Source organism: Lissotriton vulgaris, chromosome 4_1 (assembly GCF_964263255.1).
Source record: "Lissotriton vulgaris chromosome 4_1, aLisVul1.2, whole genome shotgun sequence".
Classification (NCBI taxonomy): Eukaryota; Metazoa; Chordata; class Amphibia; order Caudata; family Salamandridae; genus Lissotriton; species Lissotriton vulgaris.
Genome location: NC_141691.1, coordinates 1400191517 through 1400219457, shown reverse-complemented (window position 1 = coordinate 1400219457; position 27941 = coordinate 1400191517). Strand labels below are relative to the sequence as shown.

The 27941-nt window shown below is 43.0% G+C and overlaps 1 protein-coding gene across 1 annotated transcript in view; it reads left to right on the top strand.

The window, feature by feature from the left end:
- OSBPL1A (oxysterol binding protein like 1A) overlaps positions 1 to 27941 on the top strand; it is a 2145795-nt gene that overhangs the window by 1897160 nt on the left and 220694 nt on the right. Inside the window, exon 26 of the mRNA XM_086965647.1 lies at positions 10174 to 10297. Within this exon, the coding sequence (XP_086821773.1) occupies positions 10174 to 10297 (124 nt within the window). The remainder of the gene's footprint in view (positions 1 to 10173; positions 10298 to 27941) is intronic.

Sequence of the window (27941 nt, the reverse complement as noted above, 5' to 3'; positions counted from 1 at the left end):
GCAACATATGCCATACCCTCTTTAAACACTGTACTTCCAATATTTACCAAAGCACTGTCTACACTTAAACCTTGAGATTTATAAATGGTCGCTGCATATGCTAAAGAAAGAGGTAACAGTTTTCTTTGAACATAAGTCTTTTACAAGCAAAAAACGAACAGCATAACGTCCAATCTGTTTTACCTTTTCAATCTGATCAAATTTAATCTTCAAAAATTCAATTCCATCTCTGTTCTGAAAATGTACATAACAACTTTTCCCATTGCTCCATTTACTAAACCTTTTTCTACCTCTAAATTATGCCGTAATATTACCCGACAGTTTACACATACATATAAAGTCTTTCCTAAACAAGCAGTCGTAGATGCAGACTTTTCCAAAGAATCTAATTTTGACTTTAGGAATAGTAACTCCTTCATGTTCCATTTTATCAATGGCTTCCATTTTTACTATTGGTTGTTTCTCCAGTTTCAAAAGTTCTTGATTGAATGTAAAACACTCGTGCAGTGTTGGCATTAGACAAACTAGACTTCTTTTCTCCAATTTATTTGTACATTATTTCAGGTGCAATATTTTCATTTGGAAACAAGTTTGTTAGTAGTAGACTTCGTAAAGCTACTTTACCATGTACTATCAAAACACTAATTCTAATATCTTGAAGAATGTTTCCATAATGTTCATCACTTGCTTGTCGCATATTCTTAATAAGTTCTTTATATTCAAAAAGAGACCAAATGTTCACATTCCCAATACTTCCCATAGATTTCTTAGTGTCTTCACGGACAAGTGTTTTAAAAACTGGTTGTCCTTTCACAGGAGTAAGTTGTAATAGATCACTGAATACAATTACATGTTTTCCTCCAAATAAAACATCATATCTGTTTTTAAAATCTGTTGCATTCTTAAATGTACAAAGGCAAGCATTAAGTTTGAGACCTTGCTCACCTCATCAATGGTCAGAAGTTACATTGTCTTTAGTACTTTTGAAACTTCATAACAAGCTTCACCAGATAGCTTGTGATATTCCAACTTATTTTCATGTTCAATAATCGATGTAATGTAATCCCTTTAATGTTATGTGCTGCTAACCCAGTTGGGAAAGCAAAAGACACACAGTGGCAGTTCAGGCTGGACTCCCATTGGGCGCAGGGTCAAGACTGATATGCATATGGCTGGGTCCAAACTGGAATGGCATGGTGAGCAAAAAACACAATGGATTTAGGCCCAGACCTCTGTACTGAGGTGAATGTATGACATTGTTCTGCATTCTGTCCATCAATTGTTCTTTTTGCATTTGTCACCCGAGTGGGACGGGTATGCCCAGACGTGGGTCCTGTGCTGTCCATGACACTGGAGTCAAGCTATCCTGGCTGATTAAGGCTGGAAGCCCAAAACCGGCCCTACAATGCTTGTTTCCAGTCAAGGGAGGACCTGGCCTGGCAGTTTGGGCTCAAACCTAGTTGATTGCATGACTGTACAGGTACTACATGGATGTTTGCATGAGTGCAAGAGTAATGCCCGAGTGATTACAGCAGTGCATATGTAGTGACTGGATCATTGGAAGACTGCATGGGTAGCACTTGGGTGTTTTTATAACTCCATGAGCGTTGGGCCTAGCCAAATATAAAGCAGCAGACTATTACATGACACAACCATAAGTCTCTCCATATTGTTAAAAGCATGCATACAAATGTCTCACCCTTTTCTAATCATCAACATATCTAAAAGAAATATAAATATATATCTATAATATAGTGAAACCTAGCAACTAAGACATGTAATAAATCTGCTTAAGTGAATGCATAAATACATGTGTTTCGCTTTGGGTGATTGAATGACTCCAAAGAAAGTCACTGGGTAATTACAGGAGAAGATGGACAGTGAATGGCTAATTTCATGAGTGCACACATAAACATTGAATGCATGGATAACTGTATTAATGGCATCTGTAGGCATAGATGAGTGCACCAGTAGTGTCTGAGTGCAAGAGTAATGCCTGAGTGATTACAGCAGTACATATGTAGTGACTGGATCATTGGAATACATGCATGAGTGCTGGGCCTAGCTAAATATAAAGCAGCAGACTATTATACGAGTCAACCGTAAGTCTCTCCATATCATTAAAAGCATGCATATATGTCTCTACCTTTTTAAAACATCATATGTAAAAGAAATATATATAAAATATTTCTGAAATATAGTGAAACCTAGAAACTAAGACGTAAACGATCTGCTTGAGTGAATGCATATTTCCATGCGTAGTGCTTTGGTGATTGCATGTATCGTTGGGTAATTGCAGGAGAATATAGATAGTGACTGACTAATTGCATGAGTGCACACATACAGGTTGAGTGCATGGATAAGTGTATAAATACCACCTGAAGGCATAGATGACTCATGGAGTAGTGCCAAGCTGAATAGATGAGTGCAACAGTAGGGCCTGGGTGATTCTATGACTGCAAAGCTAGTGCCTGTGGTATTGCACGAGTGCATAGGTACAACCTTCATGATTGCAAGACTGCAGGGATAGTACAGAACTACTGCCTCAGTTATTGTATGACTGCAGGGGTAATATTTGGAGGATTACTGGAAAACATAGGAAGTCCCTGGGTGACTTTATAAGTCCATGAGTAGTGCCTGGGCGATTACAGAAGTACTAAGGTACTGCCTGCTTGATTACAAGAGTGCAACAGTAGTGCCTGGGTGATTATATAAGTACATAAGTAGTGATTGCATGATTCAAAGAGTGCATTGGGTAATACCTAGGTGATTGCATGAGTGCATAGTGATTGCATTAGTTCAGAGGTAATATCTGGGGGACTACAGAACTACATATAAATTGAGTGGGTGATTTTATAAGTGCATCAGTATTGCCTGGGTGATTAGAGTAATACTGTGGTAGTGCCTCAGTGATTGCAAAAGTGTAAAGGTAGTGTGTGGGTGATTTTATAAGTGAATACGCACTGGCTAAATGATTGGTGAAGTGTATATCTAACGCATTGGTGAGTACATGATTGCAGCAGTAATGTCTCGGGGATTAGAAGAGTACATAGGTAATGCCTGGTGTTTACATGATTGCAGGAGTAATATCTGCGAGATTACAGAAGTACATAGGAAGTGCCTGGGTGATTTTATAAGTGCATGTGTACTGCCTGAGTGATTGGAGTAGTACTTCAGTAGTGCCTGAGTGATTGGAGAAGTACAACATCCTGAGTAGTAGCAGAATACAGCTTCACTATTCTAGTACTAATCGTGTATACAGCATAGCTAACAGGAAAGTAGCACTTCACTTCCATGAAATTCTCCCCATATTTCTAAAACCATGTATGCATATGTCTGTACCTTTTGCTAGCAGCATCTAATATAAAAGTAATACACACATAAATATATACTTGTGTTTTATACATCTATCATCTTCACACACATAAAACATAGCGTATTATATGTGAAAGTAGACACATATCTCAGTCACAATACCATCCACAGCTCAAAACTTCAGACTACACTTCAGTTTTCAAACAGACACTGAAAATTATGCGGTATATATGAAATATAACTTTCCTCACATCATTCAAATGACTAATTAATAGCAACTCTACAAACATCTCAAACTTCACTTTCAGACTGCTGCTTCACGATTCTACAACTACTTATGTTACACCTACCCAAATATAAAACGGGAACCCTTCACACGTCTTTACTAAAACTCTTACCATATTCCTAAAAGCATACTTAAATGTCTGTACCATAACACTATCCAAACCTTATAAATTCACAGAACAAACTAGCAATTTCAAGCAAACACCAAACATTATGCAGCATATTTCAACTGTACTCTCTAGAAACTTTTTTTTAAAAAGAGGCCTAATAAATAATACCTTGCCAGCCTCTTTTAAACCACACTTTTGTGCTGTATGTTCAACATTCTACTACTACTCAGTCATGAGCCTACCACATAAAAACACCTTTATTATACATCATGCACCTTCAAATGTATGAGACATGTTAAAATACATATACAAGTAGAGACATACTTGAGACAGAACTCCATCACACCTTAAAACTTGACAAGCTCCACTTCCAAGTTTAAAACAGCTAAAATGATGCTGTATACTACAAATGTACATATCCACACCCTAATACAAACTACCATAATCACGAATCCATCTTTCAATATACACATATTACTATTCAAAATCTATTTCAAACAACATTTAAGTACAATAAAACAAACTACAATACACATGTCTACATTTAATAATATATTTCAAACATCACAGTTCATCAATAATTTGTTTTGATTAAAAATAAACGTAATACATACTACACCTCCCAAATTTATAACTCATCTTTCAAGTTGATTTGTAGAATTTCAAATATCACAAACTCATAAACGATTTTCTTATGCACACAATCAATGTAATGCACCACTCTCAGCAAGGTAAAACCGGTAATGGCAAAGTTTCCCTCTCTTTCTCCACACAAATACATGTAAGTAACAAATCACATTGCCTCCTACATTATTTAAAATTGTAAAACACATTTCTATTGGTTAGACATATTAACCCTTACCAACTGACTTCTAATAGTGCCCAAACAGCTTCTGGAATTGTTTGGAGTCGCGACTCCACCGTGCACCAACGCGATGGAGCCACAAATCTATATGGGAGTTTGAAAATATATTACAAATAAAAATACCACTTTTTTTAAGAACACACCACTTCTACAGATAGTACTGGCTTGGGAAATCTTACTTTAATAAGATATCATCTACATATAAATTACAATTTCACATTTTAAGTACACAGTTAAGTTTCAAACCTTCCTACATTCTGCTTAATGCTAGTTGCCATAGTAACAGTTAAGGCAACATTCAACTGAACTGACAGGTCTCAAGTTCACCATATCTTCAAGTTCAGTACACAATGTTGTAAATGCAAACAGCAGGTGTAGTTGAAAATTCCACAATATAAGCTTATCCTATCTACTGTACCTTTCAAACATGTGTATTAACCAATAAGAAACATGATTTTTTTTAAAGTAACATGCACCCTATTTTGCCATGTAAAATGCTCTTAAACAGCCAATCAATTCTCTACTTTTGAAAAAACAGCATCATGTCCACCATTTCAGATACCTCTTATTCCACCAACTGACTACCTCAGCTACAGATATCTTTTCATTACTTCCAGACATCCTTTCAAAATGCTTACAGTATGGATTGTTGGGCACAGCTATGTTTTCTGGTGTAAAAGGTATGCTGAACGCAGAGGTATTGACAAAGACCTAGCTTTGCAAAATGCGGATATTAAATTGATTGTACAGAGAGGATTAAAGTGGCACCAATTGATGCCTTTGGTTAAAACCTTTTTGCATCTCCAATCCCCTGAGCTCATGATTGTGCACTGTGGTGACAATGACCTAGGCCCATTGACTGGGGTAGGTTTGGAAATGCTAATGAAGGACACCTTTGCACAATTGATGTTGCTTTTACCTCAAACGGTCTTTGTATACTCTAACATATGCCAAAGACAGAAATGAAAGTGGTCAAATCAATTCTGCCCACATTGAGAATGCGAGAAAGAATGTCAATAAATCGGTTTCTGCTTATCTCAGAGACCATAGGATGAGCTCCATATATAACAGTAATCTACATTTTGATATGGATCACATCTACAGAAGTGATGGCGTACACTTCACAGATCAAGGAAACAGAGTCTTTCTCAACAACCTAAAGCTGTGCATCCGCACTTACATGTAGCTACAACACACTCAAAATGAAAACAAGGGCTCTTTTTAGAGCCACCCTATAAAATAACACTGAATATAACTTGTTTTAACACATAATTTTATTTATTTGTTGTGGATTCGCACACCCGCCGCGAATCCGCAAAAGCATGAATTCAATGTACTGTAACACACATTTCTAGTTTAACTATTAATTTTTAATTGTGTAGATTTTTAACTATCAATTTTAATCCTGTCATTAACTTCAGTCACAATACCTCTTTAAAACACCTTCACAAATACAACACTACTTTCTAAATCATATCTACTTAATTATTTATTTAAGGTGGATTAGCGAATCCAACGCAACGTTACACTGGGGGCCGTGCTGAGAGCCGTGTTGGGGTCGCTACTCCAAACTCAAAAGAAAAAAATAGGCCCAACTTCCATTATTCAGTATTTGCCCTGGGACCCCACCCCCCCGAGCCTGTCAACATATTTAATAATGAGGGGGACCGCGTGGCCCCCCCTCATCAGGCAATTAATGGCCCTGGGGACCCCATCCCCCGGGGTCTGCCACAATTTTTTTTGTTTTAAAAAGAGGGGGGTGCGTGGGCCCCCCTCCTCAGGCCAATATTGGCCCCAGGGACCCTGGGCCCGCCTACTCTCTTTTTTTAAATAATTGCAGGGGGCCACGTGGCCTCCTTCCTGAGCCACTTCTGGCCTTGGGGACCCCATCCCCCGGGGCCGGCCCTTAGCGTTGGGGACCATGGAGGGAGCCTCAATGCCCCACTGGTCCCTGCCGGCTCCCCGCCTCCTGCGGGAGCCGGCATTGCTTTTGGGCAAGAGGAGCCGCTAACATGCAGCTCCCCTTGCCCAAAAGCGATTCTGCTTTGCTTCGTTGAAGCAAGAGCAGGTTTCCTGCTCTCGCTTCAACGAAGGAAAGCAGTGTTTGTTATTGCAGGGCAGGAGCCGTGCTCCACCCTGTCATAGCAAACAGCAATGTCCCGGGGGTGGGCACCCGGGACATTACAGGAGCCGGCCCTAGGGGTGGCGGTCCCCAGGGTCATCTAGTGCTCAAGGAGGGGTGCAATGCAGCCCTATTCCCTACATTTCAACAGGGTGGTGGCGGTCCCCGGGGCTGTGGGGGGGGGGCACGTGCACCTGCGTTTAATCGTCAAAGCCCCGGGGAGTTGGCGGGCCCCCGCTACACAATTCGGTATTGCCCCCGGGACCTGGCCCACACTGGGGGCTTAAGTACAAAGAAGCCCGTGCTTCTCTTATTTTTATTTTCTAGGGTGGATTCGCATACCCAGCACGAATTCAGACTATTTTCTTTTTTTTAATGAATTGTTGGGGACTGTGGGTCCTTGTGGGACCCCCTGAGCAGGCCTAGGGCGTCGGGGTGTTTATACCCTGCCCCTTTTCTTGTTTTTCACCTTTTTGCTACTGATTTCTTGTGACTGTTACAGAGTCACAAGATGGCTGCCAACACATTCTGGTTTGGAGTGTTGGCAGCCAATCAGAAGTCAGCTCGTGCTTGGGAGGAGTTGTGACTCCTCATCGCTCAGATATCTTTAGTTTTTCTTTTTTTAATTTCTCTAACTACTGAACTGATTTACACCATTTAAAAAACAGTCCCTTTCTGAACCAAGTGCTACCTTTTTGCCAAATGTGGTGTAATTCTGTTCGGCAGTTAAGGCTGTAGCCTGTTCCTAAATTTCCTTTGGAAATTCACATACAGAAAACGCGCTTTGGGACCCCCTTTTTTCTCAGCTCCCGCTCGCGCCCCATTATTTTTGAGAAGTTTGCGAAGATTTGTCAACCGGTGCAAAAGATATTGACAAATCAAAAAACGTTTTGCCTTTGGATAATAGGTCCTAACTATAACTACCTACTGGCGACCGCAAGTAGGTTATATATATATATATATATATATTTATATATATATATATATATATGTATATATATATATATGTTTGTGTGGGGCATCAGTATGGCCTCCCTCCCTTCTCCTGGGCTTGAGTATATTTAAATGGAGGGGACACGCAGACCCCTCCTCGAGCTGTATTTAGCCATGGAGACACCATCCCCTGGGGCTCAATGTATTTAATAAGGGAAGAGGAGCCGCGCAGCCCCCCCACCGAGCCTTTAAAAGGCCCCGTGGGCCTCACTGCCCAGGGCCATCATTTGAATTAAGGGGGGAGGGGGCTGTACGGCCCCCTCCCTGAGTCTTTAATGACCCTAGAGACCAGCTCACTAACTGTGCCCCGAGGAGCCCACCCTTGGACACAGTAGTTTACCTGCCCTCACAACAACAGGCAGGGTAACGTGTGTGCTCCCATCTGGCAGGAGCATTTTGAAATCTCCTGCCAAACAGGAGCAAGCACTGAGTCGGCTCCTAGCTGGCAGAAGCTTGAAAAATGCTTGCTGGGAGCAGACTTGTGTTCTTTTTCCCTGCCCTCATCAGTGCAACATATTGATCACGTTTAGAACTTTTAAAGCTTTGAACTCCATAGAAATCACAAAACTTCACCAGTTTATAGTTAGAAGACTTAACTATAACTGGTGCCCCTGCCATGCACTGCTTATGTACTCACATATTACATCACTCGTGTTCTATGACATCATTTATGACATCACTAATGAGGTCTCATGACATCATTGATGACATCAGTGATGACATCATCCAAACCTATTTTGTACTCTATAATCTAGTATGGCATTAGAGGCGTGAACGTTTGTACAAATCAAATCAGAGTAATATGAAGCATCATTAATGCAATTACAGATACAACTCCCCTTAGGTGTAGCAAGCATGTGTTATGTGCAACATTAACCCTAGACCATATACTTCATGGGTAGCCTAGTTCACATTAACGATCAACAATAGAGATATGGTAAACACTCATTGCACACACTGTTGAATATATATACAACTGTTCAGAAAAAACAAGTTCTTCAAGATACTCATTGTCTGCTCCAAAATGAATGCCCTACTACGGACAGCTTTATCTGTATCAAACTCACAGTCACCGAACTCACATTGAGAAATTAAGTTGATCTTAATACAAACGTGGGTACTGTAGACTGTGTTTACTTTATATAGAGAGTTTACTCTGTACTGCATAGTTTGCAGGCAGTGACACTTACATGAGAAATATACCACAGTGTATTAACCAGGTCTGAAGGTGCTAAAGATCCTACTACCTGCAGCCTTCATACTGTGGTGAAAACTTTACAGATAGCCTATCTTCTAAAAAACAGGAAGCACATGTACATAGGTTAGTACCTGCACAGAGTATTTTATGTTATGCAGAAATTGTCACTCTTAGATGTTCCTGTCTAATAACTCAAAGCTGCCTATATTACGAAGTATCTACTACGTAGAATCATTGCCCTGTTGGAAAAAATTTCTGCAGAACCAAAAAATTTACATGGAACATACTAGACACAAGTTGTCAACTATCATCTACACACGGAGTTACTCTTCATTACAAAGATTTAGAACATGTTCAATACCTGTACAAACCTATAATGCATTAGACGCAGGTGCGTTTTTTAAACACACCCATTAGCTGGACACCCTGTACAAAATTATTTTAAAAAGTAATATGGTACTTTCCCGCCACTATATAAAATGTAAAACAAACTAAAACACTCAGTGGTGTCATCAATAATGTAATTTGAGAAGTCATCAATGATGTCATAGAACACGTGATGTAATGTGATATGTGAGGTCATAAGCAGTGCATGGCAGGGCGCAAGGTATTGTATACTATAACTGGTGAATTTCTTTTTTTTTAAAATGTATTTGAAACGTTAATGTTGTCACTGACCTATTCACCTAACTATAATGTTACATTAAACTTTGTTTTTGTTCAGTAAATTTGTACGTTTTTGTTTAAACAAAAACAGATTTTATAACACCTAACTAAGATGTTAAATGAACCTTTGTTTTTTCAGTGAATAGACGCATACATTTTTACATCTCAATTTACGTTTATGCGTTTTAAAATTTAGATTAGGTTGTAGCTACATTTTCTCTATGCAAGAGCTTCACCAAAACATTTAAGGGGATGATGGAAAATGTCCTTGCTTACTCAATGCTAAATGCACTTTATTATGTTTTTTAATAGTTTTTTATTCACTGATATTCGTAAAAAGATTATGAAACCATTATTTTTAATTATGACACTCTAACTCGGGTGATAGCTTTATAACCTTTAATATGCATTTTTTAGATGTGTCCATAACTTTTGGACGATTTATGAATGCTGTTACTAGCGGGATTGATTCACAAGAGTACAGTCTGTTAGTGATGTATTAATGTATTTTAAATAGATTTGTTTGTATCTATGTTTATTTTGTTGTTTTATGGACAAAAGTGTCTTTAAAAAATTATATTTGGCCTATTTACCATTTTCAGTTTTTATCTGTTTTCAGATGTATAATTTCACAAATTTTGCAATGGCTTTAAACGAATTGGACAAAGACATGGAAAGCATTATTCCTAAAACAGATTGTAGGCTGCGACCTGATATAAGAGCCATGGAGAATGGAGAAATTGGTGAGGCTAATAAAATGAATTTTTCTACATAGTTTAAACGCTGTCAGAGATAAAATTCTGAACGCACAGTCAGTGATGCTTGAAGCTGGCTATTTTATATTGTAACTAAGAAAGTCCTAGGATTTCAAAGTGAAGGAAGAGAGTCCGCGTGTTGCATGCTTACAATCCTTATTATTTTATTAATGAAAGCGATGCATAAGAGAAACCCAGTTCTTTTCTCGTATCGAACAAACATGGATGCAGATCCTTGGGAGTCCTGCGAACCTGTGTCTGGAACTTGCTCAACTCCATCCTCTTGATGGAACCTAACTGAAAACTAGCCTGTTCCGGGGTGCCTTCAGCTAGTGATAGAAGAATACAGGCCCAGAACCCGTCCTTGACCAATTGAACTTTTAACTCTCCCTTTTTCTTTTTTTCAGCAGTGCTCTGGAGTTAGCTTTAGAAGGTAACAAGCAGTATTAAAAACTATAAATAAGTAAATACACAAGAAAAAGCAATTGATGAGTATGAGTACTGTTGAAATTGGGTTCCGCCAGTTTAGTACACCCCGATTTCTTTTGCTTCTTGATTACCCAGTTTTTTACTTTTTACTGTGGACAAGCCTCTACTTGTGCTTCACTCTTAGCAATCACATGGTGACTGGACTGCATGTGTTTATCACTAGTGTCTGCCTTTAAAGCGAAGGCCGCTGCAACACAGCTAGTGTAAGGCACACTTGGTTAGTTACATATGAACATGTGCGCGTGTGCGGGCTGTGCGTGAGACTATGGTATTGTGTGGCCCGGTAACTGCGCACAAGGGATTCTGCAAGGTTAGATGTTGACCTGGGATAGGTCTTATAAGATTAGTGGGCACTCATAGGTAAGGTCAGTTGTATTTAATAGTTTATCTGCAGTGTCACTGTATTATTCACATAGGGGGAAACTGCCTTAAAGTGCTGTTTTGCTTTCCTTGGGCCTACAAAGTCTAGTAAGATATCAAACTGGGGTCCAACGTACTCCTACTTTGAATACACAGGTTACAACAACCCACATGTTCACTCTATGGGTTGTCCAGACTTGTCACATTTCTTGAGGCTAGCAGGCCTGTTGCAGTGGATCCAGGGGGCTAGGGCTTAGCACCAGGAGCAACATCAGCCCAGGATGGTTAAAATCTTCCCATCTTGGTTTGCAATATTCATCCCCACAAGATTTGGCCCATGACACCCACGGATCGACAGAGCGTGTGGAGCTCCACAGCATCTTGTATGAGAACTACATAAGATGCAGCCATAGAATGATTGGCTAAATTAAAGTTGTTAGGCTGTATCAGAAACATTAGTTATATTTGATACAACTGTAGTCTCAAGCAGAGGGTATGAACTAAGCAATCCTAGAACTCAGCCCTTGAACTGGCATACCGTATTTTATTTCAGGATCATTTAAAGGGTCAGAACATTAGTGACGTTCAGGCATGGTGTATGAGATTTGGGTGCAATTTTATCACTAGCAGTTGAGCTCTCACTGGCCTTCCAGAAGTGCTCTGTCCGAGAGGCACAGGGTGTGTATCAGAAAGTGTTGTGAAAAGGACAAAAGTTGTTTTTGAGAAAACAAGTGATCTCTTGTACCTAGCTGATTTTAATGACATTTTTAAAATTAATTACAGTCGTCAGGTAGACGAATCCAAATTCACAAATACCTTTGACATTGAATTTCTCTCTATGTATGTATGTTCCTGTTTATCCGTTACACTTTTTCTTTTTTCTGACCCGAACCCTGCCTATTTTGTGTTGACACCTTTCACCCTCCTTTCTCGTTTTCCTCTACCTTCTCCTTTAGCTCAGTCTTACGTTTTTTTTATTTCCACATTGCTGGAGGGATCTCATCAATAGCCCTACTCTCTAATCGTTCTGTAGCCCTCCCCCCCCTCACCTCTCCTTCTAAGAACTTGTAATGGTTTTGAAGAAAATATTCTGTGATGAGTGCAAAAACAAAGTTGATTTTTTTAACAAACATGGCAAATCTTGGGGTACCTGATGTTTAGGCTTAGAACACCTAATAACACATCTGCTTGTAAGTCTTCCAGAATGAGAGTTCTGAATAAATTGTTGTGATTGTTGAGTAACTATATTGTCAGGGCGCTTTGCCTGGTATGGTACTAATGATGTTGACCTGTAATTATCATGATATTTGGCATCCAAAAAGAGGTTGATAATGGCTTTCGGAAGGGTGCTTGGAATAAAACCTGTGGTCAGAGAGAAATTGGATTATGGCTCTAAGAGGCAATATTGTCTGTGTTACAAAGTATATAAACTTACATGACAGTTGTTGTATGGAAACATTGGACCAAGTTAAAATATTTAGAATGTGAAGAAAATTCATTTTGATATTCAAGACCTTAATACAGAAGTAAGTACTCAAGCATTGAGACATTTAGGTGATGCCATACTATTAAGGGCATTGAGGTATGCAAGAGAATTCAAAGTTTTAAAGAATATTTTTTGACATGTGTTTGACCCAATAAGGGGACTTCCATACAAGTGTATCTTTTTTCAGCTCTGATACTATCATTGTAACTGCAGCTGTGATCTTCGTATACAATTTAGTAAATAGGCTACTTTACAAAGGTAGCCCAGGAGTCACCGCTTTTGTTACAGCAAGGACCTATTTACACAATTGAAGGTCTTGCGGAAATCCAAAAGGGTGCAGTGGAACAAAAGTAAATAATGCAATGTGCTGGCCTTGTTAGTAGTAGTGATAAGCTTTGGTATTATGAAGAACATATCATCTCTTTTGAAAGCCAGTAAAGGCCTTCGAGATGATTTTGTGTACCAGTCTCTGTTTTGAAAATCTAAACAATTATGGCCCTTTCTGTAAAAAAAAAAAAAGGATTTGCCTATTCCAAGGATACTATTTTTTTTTTGGGGGGGGGAAACCTTTATTTGACATTTCAACCAAGTACAAACACGGGCCTACAACCCCCAGGGCCGGCCGCTAAGCAGTTGCAACACAATAAAACAATCAAAACCCAGACTCAGCCTCCCGGGGAGCAGATCCGCCATTTCCACAATACGTACTGGTTGTAAAACATATCACGTTGGTAACAGGATAAAAAGGTTTCCATTTTATATTATAAGATAGAAGGATCAGGTGCCATACAATATCTCAAGTTGTGAAAAAGGGGAGGGGGCGAAATAGCAATATGTCAACAGTTAAATCATCTACGTGTAAGTCAGCGGCGTTAAAACATACTATTCAGGATAAGCGAGCGTACAAATATAGTTCGCGCCAGCTGAATGTCCGCCCAGTAGCACTGAAACATCGCGGGAATTGAGGCACATATGAAACAGCAGAGGCGGCCATAAAAATGAACCCATTACAGTGACCCGGAAAAGAAGAAAAGAAAAGGCAAAGAAAGAAAAGAAGAAAAAAGGCCATAGAAATAAAACGAAAAACAAAACACCCATCCCCCAACCCTGCACCCCTGCACCCCTGCAGATGACTACGGCCTACCCCCCTAGCAGCGTGCCTGTCGCCCAAGAACTGAAACCCGAAATATAGAAAGACCCAGAGAAAGACAGAAAGAAATTAAACCCCACCCTAAGAGGGGAAATGGAGGAGGGCTATCTTCTACTTGCTCCCGGTCTCCCCCCCCCCCCCCCCCCCCCCCCCCCCCCCCGCCCTAACAAAGGGGTCCCCCCGAAACTGTCGCATCTGAATAGTCCAAACTGAGAAAACATCCCGGGGGGAACCACCAACCCTGCCCCGGACTCCGTTAAGCTAATGAAGCAGTCCTGTTGCCGATAAAACCACAATGAACAACCCAAACAGTCTCAGCCTTGGCCCCGTCGATCAAATTCGCCGAGTCCCTCAGACAAATAAAGCCCCATCATCAAAATGTCAAAAGATACACAAAAGTGGTCGGAACATAGTTCAGTAGATGGAAAAAGAACAGTAGGTCCCAAAGTAAGCAGCTGGTACCAACGATGTCCCTCCCCGTCTCCGAAGCCAGGCATGATCACATCCGCCATCTTGATAGACCGACTGGGGAGGGGGTTCGACACAGTCCAAAACAGTTCACAGTACCAATTAAAAGGTTCCAGGATAGGGACAGCAGTTGAATGTTCCGACAGCTGCAAAATCGGGGATTCCAAAAAATTAGTTGAGTCACCGATCACAGCCCATTCGAGTAGATCCACTTCTGTAGCGGCAGGCACAGCTTCCAGCACCGGGTCTAAGTGCGCCACTGGGGCGTCGATCAAAAGGCAAGCTGGCTGCCGGGTCTCGGGCATCGAGTCAGGATCCGATCTCAGTCCTTTAAGTCCATCTGCCGCCGACAACATGCCGCGAGTCTGAGCTGCCACAGTCGCCTGAAGTGCCTCTAGGGCCACCAGCACCGCCCGCAATGACGGGCCACTTTGGGCCTGCTCTGCCCGGTTCCATATTTCCTCAGGCATAATGATCCCCACGGAGAGGCACCTTCTCCAGGGCAAGATCAGCCGGAGCAGGACTGAGCCGTGAGGAACCAACCGTCAGCATGCATTAGTGCGCGACGAGACTCCAACCCAAGGTGCGCCGGCGATACAAGTGCCGGGCCTCCGGGTCAGGGACCCCCGCAACACAGCACCGTGCGTCACTCGTCTCCTCACCTTCAACACAACCCCAGGCTGCAGATGGTAGCAAAGCAATCCAAAAATTTCGAAAGTTCCAGAGACCGGACCCTGCCGCCCTCGTCAGTCCCCTGTTGTTCAACTCAGACCCGGCTAAGCCAGCACTCGAGACCCCGGCTTCCAGACTGGGTTAGGCCACAAATCGGTCTTCGACTTTACTCCGTTCCACAATGTCAGAAAAACCCCGGAATCACACCATCTGAGTGCGGATTAGTTCACACACACGGATCCGGGGCAGGAAATCAGGATAAGTGACAGGATCTTGGAGCGTAAGACGGAGGTCAGCGGAGCCGGGAGACTATGCGGCCATCTTGCTTGCTGTCGTAGCTCCTCCCCCTCCAAGGATACTATTAAATCGAACAGCCAGGAAGGGGCCTACAAGTGGTATTTTTTTATAGATCATTTAACCAGCTTTCAGTCCCAGAGCCACTGAGGACTTGCTTTGTTTAATAAGACTTGAGTTAAAAACCTATTGTGACCATTTCACATCTCTCCACTAGACAAGCTAATGCCAAGGGTATTACTGCTCTACGCATCGGGTATGGATTATTCATAGAGCCAGACCATAATCACATATTGGATGTTTATACATTCCTTACAAATTTGCTTAAATTTCCATACATAACGCTAACTTTTCATTTATAGTCTGATTTAGTTGTACATGGCAAGCTATAGGTTACTGGCAATGAGGTTACACAGTATGATTCTACATAGTGAATGGCAGAAAGGTTTGCTAGAGAATTTGGGTAGTAGGCAACCTCCAACTGTTGTTATTTTTTAAGAAATAGAACAGGAAATTGCTGTGTCTGTACATTTCTGAGGATACGTCTAACTCAAACATGAAAATCCTACACAGGATTTTTTCCTTAAATGGTTCTGCACTAGTAAACACTTAGTCAGAAAACAAGTGTCCAGACGTAATCATTATTTAGGTTTTTGATGGCGTTAAAGGAAATCTTCTCAGGGTTTAATGGATACTCCGTTATATCTATCAGCTATAAAAGACAATAGTGTGAAAAGGTAAATAAACCTTAGGATAATAGCCCTTATTTGCTAAAGCCCATCCTATCACCTTCTAGTATTACTTCATTATCCACTTGCATGTGTGGTCAAATAACGCTACATTCCAGGAAGGCTGGTTAAGTATATACCAGTAAGAGGAGGAATGCATCTGTGCAGCAGTAACATTTCTTCTAAAACTGGATACCCTAAGCCACTCCAGAATAAAGGAGTATTAATGTGTTCCACCAAATTCTTATTTATGTATCTGGCCAAGTGCACCTTGAGTGGCTACTGAAGAACTGTTTAGTAAGAGGAAAATGAATATTTAGTAGTAGTCATAGAAACTAAGGAAGAACAACCATTGATTCCAGTCTCATCCCACCAAACAATTGTTTTGGAAGTTCAGCCCATCTGTCAGTTTGAGGTTCCACATATTCAGCTGATACTCCATAATTGGACGTGTTCACCGCTTCTTGATCTGCATTGATAAACATACCAAGGTATTAAACCTCATCTTGATACCACAAAACCTCAGTTCTGACTATTTAACAAAGGGGAAAGACTGCATTTTGCCCAATTTATTTTTAATCTAGGATTCCCTCCAAAACATACATTTTAGTCACTGAGTGGATGCAAACTGAATGCAGAGCATATAATACTATATCATCTACATACAGGTTAATTACATCCTTATGAGAAGGGATACAATGGGAAGAGAGATTACGACCACCTAAGTTGTTTTGTTCCTATAGGTGTGAGAATACTTGAAAGGATGCCATTAGTGTAGACCTGCTTAGTTGAGCATATATGTAAGGGGGGGAATGATATTGTATACCTAGTCAGGAAATGTGTTTGTCTTAGGTGAAACTTACCTCTTTATGAATGGATGCAATGTGTGAAGAAAAGTGCAGTCTGATATAGATATTCTGAGACTGACACTGCCGGTTCATTCTTTATTTTTAAATGTTGCCATGGTTTGGTATGAGGTCTAAACATGCTTCTCTCTTGAAGCAAGGGTTTTGTGTATGTGAAGGGAGTTGAGGCTTCTGTGCTAACATCAGTGAATTTGTCCTGTCAGTGGGCCCTGCACCATCCTTGGCTTGTTGTGCTTTCTACCTTGCATAACATGTACAGAGAATTCTGCAGTTCGGTTTTCTGGGGCACTTGTACAAAACCACCCAACTTTCCTAAAAAAGTTTAGTTGAGCCAACTAGTGGTCAGTAAGCACCAGTTTGTTCCCAGGTAGCACCAATGAATGGCAGAAGCAACATCATCAAGGATTGGGTTCCGACACCATATGAGAGCACCCAATGCAGCTACTGCATAGTGGATTATAATAACTAGTAAGTAAAGAATCACAATATGCTTTAATCTCCCCTCCTTCTTAGGAGGGGTAGTTTACTCAATGTAGCCACGCTTCTCTTTAATTGCAATAATATTATCATGGCTGGTCAGTGGCTGCCCTCCTCCAATTATCGGTATGACCTATTATTGGTGTCCTTTCTCTGTTGAATGCTGTATAATGATATTAAAGGGTTGCAACTTTGTAACGCTAGACAAGTCTGTTGCCTTTCTTTGAATGTGCATGCAGTTAACTCTAAGGACACTTTCACATTTCATTCAGAGGTCATGGCTGGGCGGAGAAAGACCAAAATAGTGGCTGCTTCCCAAGTCCCATCACGGTACCCTAATCTTCATCTCTTTCTTGTTTCAACAAGCAGCACATCCTTTGGTCTGAGAAATGAAACAGTCAGTTTTTAGGCATTTGCAAGTATTATCCTTCATCCATTTGGTTAATGTCTCCGCAATGCACTAAAACCATATGACTGGCAGACTTGTAGTTTTATTCATGCTGCATGACAGGCGCCTACAGCTCCGCCTGTTTCAGTATGGCTGCGGAAACTAATGTATTGGACTAATACACAGATTTATGTCCTAACACGTACACAGTGATGCACAAGAATTTGTCCATCTTCTAAAGAATGGGACGCTATTCGATTAGCGATGCTGGCCAAGACCAATGAGCTGCCACCCTAGTGAGAGAAATGGGATGAGAATCTATGCAATGTGAATTTGTAACAAGAGGTCGTTGTGTTTGGACCCACTTGACGAAAGGAAAAGGAATGTACCCTGTTTCACTGGTGGTGGTGACTGACAAATAGGGCAGAGTAGGTACAGGGCGGAAAAGGTCTTCAAAGTGTTGGTGAACAATAAATTACTTAACAGATGAGGACATAGCTATAACAAGATACCACATTATGCTCTTTAAGCACTATTATAAATGCACAGTGGTCACATTACTGTCATCGATACTTTATCTAAAAGTTAATGGCTCAATGTATTGAATATCTGTAGAACATGGGGAAATATAAACATGTGGTAAATATTAGAATACTGTAATGCCGTTCAATGCAATGTATGCATCATATTAAAAAGTTTTTTAAACTTTCTGCTAAGCGTTTTTTCAGACACTTTCAACTCTGACCACAATAATAGTTACATTTATAACACATAAATATGATAAATGCCCTTTAGAATTTCTGATGTGGGGAAATAATAATGGGTTGCGGTGAACTTATCACGTAGAGTAAAATCTGTTCTGATTTAGGATTGTCCAGCACCCAGCTCATTACAAAGTTGAGATGCACCCATTGCGGGTTTTAAGTAGAAGATGGGGTTTCAACGATGATTGCTAATTTTTTGATAGGTTCAAGTTTTTAAATGAAGTTTTTTAAACTTTGTAAACCAGAACATCTGACATCAGCATCATCCAATTTATTAGCAATGGGATGGAAAAGTAGACGACTGGTAGCTGATAGTCAGAAATATACTGGTAAGTACTATCTCTAATTCAAGGTTAAATTTGTATAACCAAATAAAATATGTTGCATAATTGAATAACTATTTGCTAAACGATCTATTTGAAGAACAAGAAGAGATTATAAAGCTGTTTGAAAACAGAACCAAAAAAATGTAGCAGAATTTTGCTGTTTGATAAGTAACTGCCACAAATACTTATTTCTGATGGATGCTTTCAGCAGCATATTCCTCACCTTGTGAATAATCTGCAGGCCTCACACTGGATCCAGAAACGTATAGAGCACTTCAACTGCAGGCCAATAGGTGGCATAGTGTTGCTTTGCATAGATGTCGTTCCCTTCCAGAAATGACAAGCGAAGCCGTATTAAAGCACCACCCATGCACACTGTCGTCAGTTCCGTTTTTTCCCTGTCTTCTGATGCGGATCCTGAGGATCTTTGACTAGATTTTTCATCAAAATTTGTTTCCAAGGGAAATGTCATCTCCCTAAAACCACAGGGTTCGAGCTGTACTGGAACTCTTGCAAACACATTTCTGTGACAGGCCCTCCAAAGTTTGTTTGAGGTGCCTGGGGTCAGGCCACGATTCCAAGACCTGTGGCAAAGGCCAGGCAGGAAAACAAAGCCAAACTCTAGGTCACCAAGCACAAGAAGACGCTGCGTCGCGGTTGGTTGAAACTAAAAGGAAGGTCTCTTTTCCGCTTCCGTCGTGGTCGAAGTCTTTGGGTAAGACTAAGAAAAACCATAAGAAGTCTAAGCAGAAAACGGCCCCTTCACACCACTCTCGAACTCCAGGGAGGGCGTCCGCATGCATCCTGATCTCACCCCCGATCTCCATTGGATCCAGGTCCAAGTCCAGTTCCTACGCACCCTGAGTTTTCGGGTTCCTTGTGGACGATAAAGCCAATAGAAGCCTTCTTGGTGGTTCAGTGGCAGATTTTCTTTACTGGCGTCCTCTAGCTTGCCTTTGGGCCCTAAGAACTGCAGGGACAACCAATAAGACTCCCGCCGACGGGTCCGCCCTCGCCTGATCTCCTTTGACCCAGTTTGGGTTCAGTGCAAACTCTGATGCCTTCTTCAGCTCTGGCACCATCTCCCCTGCGCCGATCTTGCTTGCATCGATGCTGATGCTGACTCCATTAGTGCTGGATGAGGATATATACAGCCTATTGTGCTATCGGACTCCGAAATGAATCTGCCACAACCTCAGCCAAAGTTACGGCTGGGGCCGACTGGGGCACTACCTTATGAAACCCCGTCTTATTCTAATATCTTGTTCTTTCCACATTATGAAAATGATAAATATTATGACCGGGACTATTCTATTCCTCAATATGATGAGGACAGTTTATATGAGGATCTTCTGGATGCCAGTGGGATTGACACTTCACCTGATGCTGGTCTGGTGTCTCCGCTGGGACCTGCTACAGAGAAAAAGTGCCTCTTTTGCCTTTGTGATGCGAAGGGTATTTGAATTGCCAACCATTGAAATGAAAACAAATATATTAACTGAAGATTTGCAGTCTTGGCAGACTCCCACGGAGCCACTGTTTCCATTTAATGAGAAACTTACTGACACTCTCTTAGGTACGTGTGCTAAGCCCTATTCACAACTGCCTTGTAACGGACAGCTTGCTCGTTGTCATCGTCCTCCACCTGGCGATCCTGCTTGTCTAGCACAGCATCCAACTCAGGAAAGTCTGGTGGTACAGGAATCCAACACCTGGGTTAATACCAGTGCCTTTCAAACCAATCCTCCCCATAGTTAGTCCAAATGAATAGATGTTTGGCAATAGAATGTTCTCCTCCACAGGCCTTGCTTTGAGATCAGCAAATACCAGCTGTCTCCTCGGCCGTTATTCACATGCCCTTTGGGACAAAGGCGCTCAAGATTTACCAGCTATTCTAGAAGACCATCAGGCTTCCCTAACTCGGGCTGTTCAAGACTGTCGAGATGCAGCTAAATTCGTGATCTGCTCAGGACTGGACACCACTGATTGTCTGGAACGTGCTATGAGTACCAGTGTGACGCCCTGACACCACACCTCAATGCAGTTCCCTGGCTTGTTTGGAGTTGTCCAGCTATCTTTAATGGACATGTCTGTTGATGGCTTTCACATTTTTAGTGGTAAAGCAGACTCAGCCTTTTGAGTGTTTTAAAGAGAGCAGAGCAACAGCACGTTTCTTGGGAATTTCTGCTCCCACAAGGCAAATTCACCAGCAATTTCGACCTCTGTGGCTGCTGTAGAAGCTTTCCTACTCCATGGCAGACCCTTCCTCATGCACAACAGGCATTTCAGCCTTTTCGGATTTGAGGCAACGGTTTTCTGAGACATCGAGGACAGTAGGGACAGCTTGCCGCTCAGTCCTCTCCACCATCGTGCAGCCACAACTGTGATACCACTTTAGTGTGTCCCTGCCAGTGCACAGTCACCTTGTTGGAGGCAGGATACAATATTTCCTCAAGGGTGGCAAGCATCAGGACATTTCCTCCAAGGGTGGCAAGCATCAGAACAGACAAGTGAGGTACTCCAAATTATCCATCTGGGCTCGCCCATTCCTTCTAACACAACAGCACATTCTACTGCCTTCGGGGCGGCTGACAGTAGACCAACTGTCTGTCATATGGCAGGAAGTTTACCTTTTGGTCAAAAGAGACATTGAGAGGGTTCCATCCTTAAAAGTAGGAACGGAGTATTACTCCTACAACTTCCTAGTGTCAAAGAAGGATGGATCATTCAGATCAGCCCAACGAGACATCACAGGGAGGAGTTTGTCGGCTCCTGCGCCTGCAGGGGCAAAGCTGGGTGAGGATGACCTGGGCAGAGCGAGAGAGGGCTCCCTGCAATGCCCCAATGTGGAAGCTATGTTGGGGTGTCCTGAGTGGACCACTGCTGCTCTAAAAAAGAAAAAACAATAAGGGAAAAACCAAACCACCTCAACTCGCCTAAACACAGCGAAAGAGCCACTAATAAAATATTCATGCTTCTCGAGTGCCCCATAATACCCTGCAGGAATTTATTTCATACATTTTACCTTCTTGTGGTGACCCCAAGAGGACAGGTGCCCCACAATCCTGAATTTCGAGTGGGGGGGGTTCATGGAATAGAGCTGGCCTCCCAAAACGGATTGATAAACTGTCCCTATGTTTCTGGGGTTTGGAATCCATGAGCCCCAGGATTTTCATCACTGTTTTTAAGCATTCGTGAAAGCAGAAGATTTTGCTCTTCTTCAGGAAGTGCAGTTCTCTCTAGAGAATGGCTGCATTTTAGGTTGCCTGAAAATGTATAAAAAGACAGACACTTTGTTAATTTGTAATGCTTTATTAATCTATATTCCTGGAACTGCTTTTTTTTGCATTATAACATTGATTTTCATTATGACCATACTGTGATGGGCTTTTTAACATGGAGTTATTGATCTTTTTAATGTGGTGACCCCATGACAAATCCAATACGTCTGTTTTATTTAAAGTGAATACCCCCTTTGTTATGGTATTCTATTTGATATAGGTGTGTAGGGGCGGATGGGGTACTGTGATTGCAGGGAGTCATGACCCTTTAAGGGTCAAATGTGATTTAACTTTGTCACCAGGGTATTTCGATCTGTCTAATATATATATTTGTAAATTATTGTGTAGTAGTTAGAAGTGTCTGCAATAAATGTACTTTTCTTTCAAAGAAAAAGCACCGACTGGACAATCATTTACTGAATGATAATATTGCGTGCCAGTGAATGATTACCTGCCCACACCATCTCCTGAGTAGGCGTTTGACTGCTCCGCTTTACTACCCTAATGGAGTCAAGCACTGCAATGGGGTCTTGGTTCACAGTAAGGGGAAATTGTGGACCTTTTACCTGCACTGGCCGTGCATCCTACACAACTAATAACCCAGTCTTACATTGGTGCTCAGAGCTGGGATCAATAGTATCCAGTTCCAGTGTACATTGTTAACTTCTGATAAATTCCATTTTACCACACTTTATCTATGCATTAATGTACAAATATCAGAGTGCAATGCTCAGTGGTTGAAAGGTTTGGTTGGGTGAACTCCAGATGTTGGAAAGGAAGGCCCCCGCACACACGTCATGTGAAAATATAGATTTTTGGTTGGGGTATTAACTGTGTATGACCAGTTTACAATATGAAAGATGTGATGGCAGGGAGGGCATTCACGCACTGTTTCCATTCAGAGTGTTCCAGGCCATAGTGTCCTTTGAACTCCAGCTCTACATACTAGACCTGTAGAAAGAGGGGACTCCTCTATAGGTTAGGGACTGCTGCAGGCACCCACACCATAGATCTTGGTGACGGGATTCTTCTTGGGTTAAATAAGATGATTGGCGGTTCCAGGAAATTCTTGAGCTTGCCATGGGCAAGGCAGATTTCCTTCAAGGGAGCCCACCATGAGTCATTTTCTTTTTGCTTAATTTTTCCCTGCCGTTGGCACAGGCCAGAAACCACCCAAAGGTTGAGGAGAAACGGTAACCAGAAGTAGTGACCACCCCTAGAGGTCCGGTGAGGCAGACCACAGGACTGAGGGCGGAGGCCCTGTAGCAGAAGGGTGTGCATGTGACTCTTTCTTAGTGGATTCTTGCCTGGTGCACTTCTGGTGTTCCAGCTTTGGGGTGCGACTTGAAGCCTCTTGAAATCGTGGCTTGTCAGGTATTAGTTTGGCTGGTGGATACAGCCCCCAGAGTAGTGTGATGGTGCACAAGATGGGTGCGTCTGCAGTAGCCGTACCATGTGGGGCTTATCTTAAGTGACAGCACCCAATGTCTCTGTCTTGTATAGTGTTAGCCACTTCTGTCAGGGAGGTTTGTTTTAGAAGGCCTGTTAGAACTGGGGGTCTCTATTTGGCTGAGGCAGGTACCTTACTTCAAATAGGGACACTTGCAGGGAAAGGAATGACACCTTCTCAGATAGCCCCTGCTCACCCCCTCGGTAGCTTGGCACGAGCAGCCAGGCTTATCTCCAATGCAAATGTGTTATGTATTTGCAACCACGCTCTCAGTAACCCAGTGATAACACCACAAATGAACTTCACAGGAGTTTCATAAAAAACTATGTTTATAAGAAAAAGATATGTGATGAGACCACACAATAAAAATCCAACATATGCGTTTTTGTAATATTTCACCTTGCCGATTATTAGCTCAGCAAGCTCTTGTAGGTTCTTGCAGTATTACTGAGCAATTCTCGATGATCCAATGCAGTCCTAATGTAATGCTATGCAGTTCGTAATGCAAGAATCAGGCACTTGGTAATGTAAAAATAATGCAGTTCGTAGTGCAACAATCAGGTAGTTCGTAATGCCAAAAGTAATTCAATTCCTAATGCAACAATGAGGCAGTTCGTAATGCAAAAATAATGCAATTCATAATGCAACAATGAGGCAGTTCGTAATGCAAAAATAATGCAATTCGTAATGCAACAATCAGGCAGTTCGTAATGCAAAAATAATGTTCTCCGGCTCTAATCGCGGGGTTCTGGATGGTCTCTATGCCACTCTTACTGACTTGTGGTCAGCTACTGCCAAAATAGGCCACCAACACTGTTATGATGGAAAACAAAGTGCAAATCCACACTCCTGCCCCGGTACTGCCATACCTCGGCAAGTACAGGCCACAATACGGATTTGAGCGGAGGCTCGCGCTGCAAAGATGGGAAAGGCCGAGAGCGTTTCTCTCGTAGCCCGTACCCCACCCCAGGCGGCGACACACGCATGCTCGCTGAGCGTTACCTGGGGGGTACAATCTCACTCTCCTCGCGGCTTGGGCCTCCGATGCGACATCGTTGATCTTGGGTAGTGGAACTCGGAGCTCCGACGGTGATTTAGGGAAGGTGGACACCTGACTATGGTTACCCCAGATTTTTGGCCTTGTTTAGCTGGTTTTCGACTTAGCCTGGGGCCCTCATTAGCAGGGAACCAGGCCAACTATCTGTTCTCTCCTTAAAATGGACTCCATGCACCCTAGGTGCATAACCAAATTGGTACTGGACACCTTGTCAGCCCCTATTAGTGCACTATAGGTGCCAAGGCCATAGGTGCATCCAAGGCCTACCAGGGGCTGCAGCATATCTTTTGCCACCCCTGGCTGGTTCTTAAATTGACACAACTGACTGATCACTCAGCTGGGGCAAGTTGGTGTAATCACCCCTTGCTTAGATATAGTATACCTATATCTAAACCTATATCTGGACACATATAAACCTATAAGTCACTCCTATGGCAGGCCTTATCAATCCTGGAGGCAGAGTGCTTGGTTTTACGTGAGATGGTGCTCGAGCATGAGCCGAGCCTGTCTGCAACAATTTCCTTAGCTGTTCCGGGATATTGCCATACCATATACTCTTAAGTGCATTATAATCCATCGCGGTTATGTGATAACTTTGGTTTGGCTTTATCAAAACATGGTGTGTGAGGTGTCATACGATTTGGAATACTATCCCCTCGACAGTCCTGTCGACGGGGATAGCATTCCACCCTTCTAGAGGGAGAAGACATGTTACTTTACTAAAACGCGGTTAATCCTAACTCGAGCCTCAGCGTCACAAAATGGATGCTGCTGCCACCGACACAAGTCTGACCTCCTGCTGCTGACCGAAACTTGGCAGAGGAGGCCTGGACAAAGGGTTTCCTGTCGCGGGGAGGTGCTACACCACCCCAGACAGGAGATAGTGTATTGGGGCAGGGAGGGCTGAAAGAAACTAGACAGTGCCTGGGGCGCACAAGGCTTCCCCTTGCATAATCCGGTCAAACCGGTTCTGGGGCACACCAGCCCCAGTGCGATCCTGGACAAAGGGAAAGGGGTGTAACCACCGCCTTCCTGGGTCCCACTCATAGGAGGGACCTAGCAGGTAATCCAGCCCCCAAGATTGGTATAAGAATGGGAGCAGTGCCAACGCAATCAGATTATCCTGACTGAAACTTATGAAATGAAACTCTGGACCCTTCGACATCCTACTCGACGTAGAAGACTGAAGAATCTCCCTTGTGGTCAAGGAGTGACCACCCTGTGCAAACATGCACCATCCAGCACCTCGACGTTTGCTTTGTTGCAGTTCCCGCCGGAACTCGAGGAACAGAGATCGACAAGACCCAGCGTGCCTGCCTTCTAACAGCCCGATCCACAGTCGCTGCAGAGCTGAGACCCGTGGAGGCGACCTGAAGCGTCGGGCCGGCCATCTTGGAAAGACCACGAGGCGCTGACCGTGCAGCATCCGAGGCCCCCTCGAAGCTGTGCATTGGGGTTTGAGAAGCCCCAGCCCTGAGCCACTCTTGCACCGAAGCTCACCCCTCTACACTCACCGAGTGCTGCGTTGGGGCCCTTCTGCATCCTTTGGCTCAACGCGTTGGTCCGGTCGCTTGCCCGTTGGCTAGCGGCCCCAGTACCGACGAACTTTGAAAACTAACTTGTGAGTCTGGTTGCTCCAGACTTGCCCTCGCTCCCCTGAAAAGGAGCACCCGCTCTGACCCTCGATCTTCGAATCCTGTGTGGGTTGCGCTTGCCAAGGGTTGTTTGCTCCAATCCGGAAGCCGACACCGCCGACAGCGAGAGCCTTCGTGGGACAGCTCGTGATCCACTCCTGGACATCCTCGGTGCCCCATAGTCCACGTGGCAGCGGAGACAAGCTTCACGACATCGACCTGATTGCGCCCGACATTGCCTGGTTCCACCCTGGTCACTGCTGAGTGACCCAGACTCTGTTCCCTCTGCTTTCAGATCATCTATATCTTGGATCCACCCTTTGATCACACCGGACACTTCTCTTCACGACGCCTGCAGCATCTTCATCTTCAGGCACCAGCAACCTGCGTGACGAAACCCGACACTACTTTGCACCAGTGCACCCGCTTCCTGTGGGTGAGGTAACTCAGCAACGCCGGTGCTCCTGTACTGGTACACACCTCTAGTGTATATGTATAAAGTTTCGTCCTTCTAGGTTAAGCGGAAGTCTCCTTTTACAGTAACTTTATAACTTTTATGCACCATTGACTTTACATTGGTGCATGTGTGTGCTTTAAGCGCTGCACCCGAATCCCCCAGGCTTTTCCCGACTTCAGCATTGCTAGTCCCGACTGCTCCCAGCGATTCCCCAGGCCCTAGGCCTGACCACTGTTCGATTAGTGATACTTATACCACTTTTTTGATATATGGTTTGAGTGGCCCCTGGGCCTCATCCATAATTGTGCAACTTCTATATGTTTAACTGTGCTTTGTTTAAACGCTTGTGCTTCTAGACTCATAAAGAGTATAGAGGATTGTTCTAGTAATAAATACATATATTTTTATAATATATAACTTGTGTGGTGTCCTTTCATTTGATATTACAGGATTGTGATTGGTAAAACAGCTTGCTTAACACGACCTCTTGAGTTAAGCCTTTAAGGCTGCTTAGTTCATGCTACCCTTAGGATAGCTTGTCTATAAGGTTGACTTACAACCTGACACCATAAGGGATGGTTTCGGCTGATACGAGGTGCCCCCAGAATTGGAGACATCATATAACAGGCCAACTTCTCACAGTGATGGTTCAAGGTCTCTCCTTGGCAACGGCAGGCTCGGGCCGGCGGTGGTGAATTCTCACAGCTCCTCTGGAGATGCCGGTCCGGGCTGATGGCAATGACGATCGCAGCACTTCTGGTCACGCTGTTGATCAAAGCAGAGAACAAGACTGCTCCGGGACACACAGTCACGGGGCAATTTCTCAAGAAGGTCTCAGGCTGGAAAAGGGCACACGCACACAGCGTCGCTGAGACTCACTTGAGCGCTGGGTGCGCACGATCACAGGGCAATCCTCATGAAGATCTCAGGCTGCACGAAGCACTCTCACACAGCGTCGCTGGATTTACTGGGACTGCGAGTGCCCACGATCACTGGGCAGTTCTTGCGAAAGTCTCAGGCTGCAAAAAGCACACACACACAGCGTCGCTGAGACACACTTGGAAATGTTTATGTTCCTGAGTTTCCACAACAGGGAGCCAGCTCTCCTCAGGCCCTTGGGGACAAGTTACTTGAGGACACAGCAAAGTCCTCTCAAGCAGGGGAACACGGCAGTTCCTTAGCCTCTCCTTAGATCCGCAAAATGCAGGCCAGCCCCAGAACACACAGCAAGGGTCAGTCCTTCTCTTCGGTCTCTTCAGCTGTTCTTTCGTTGGCAGAGGTTCCT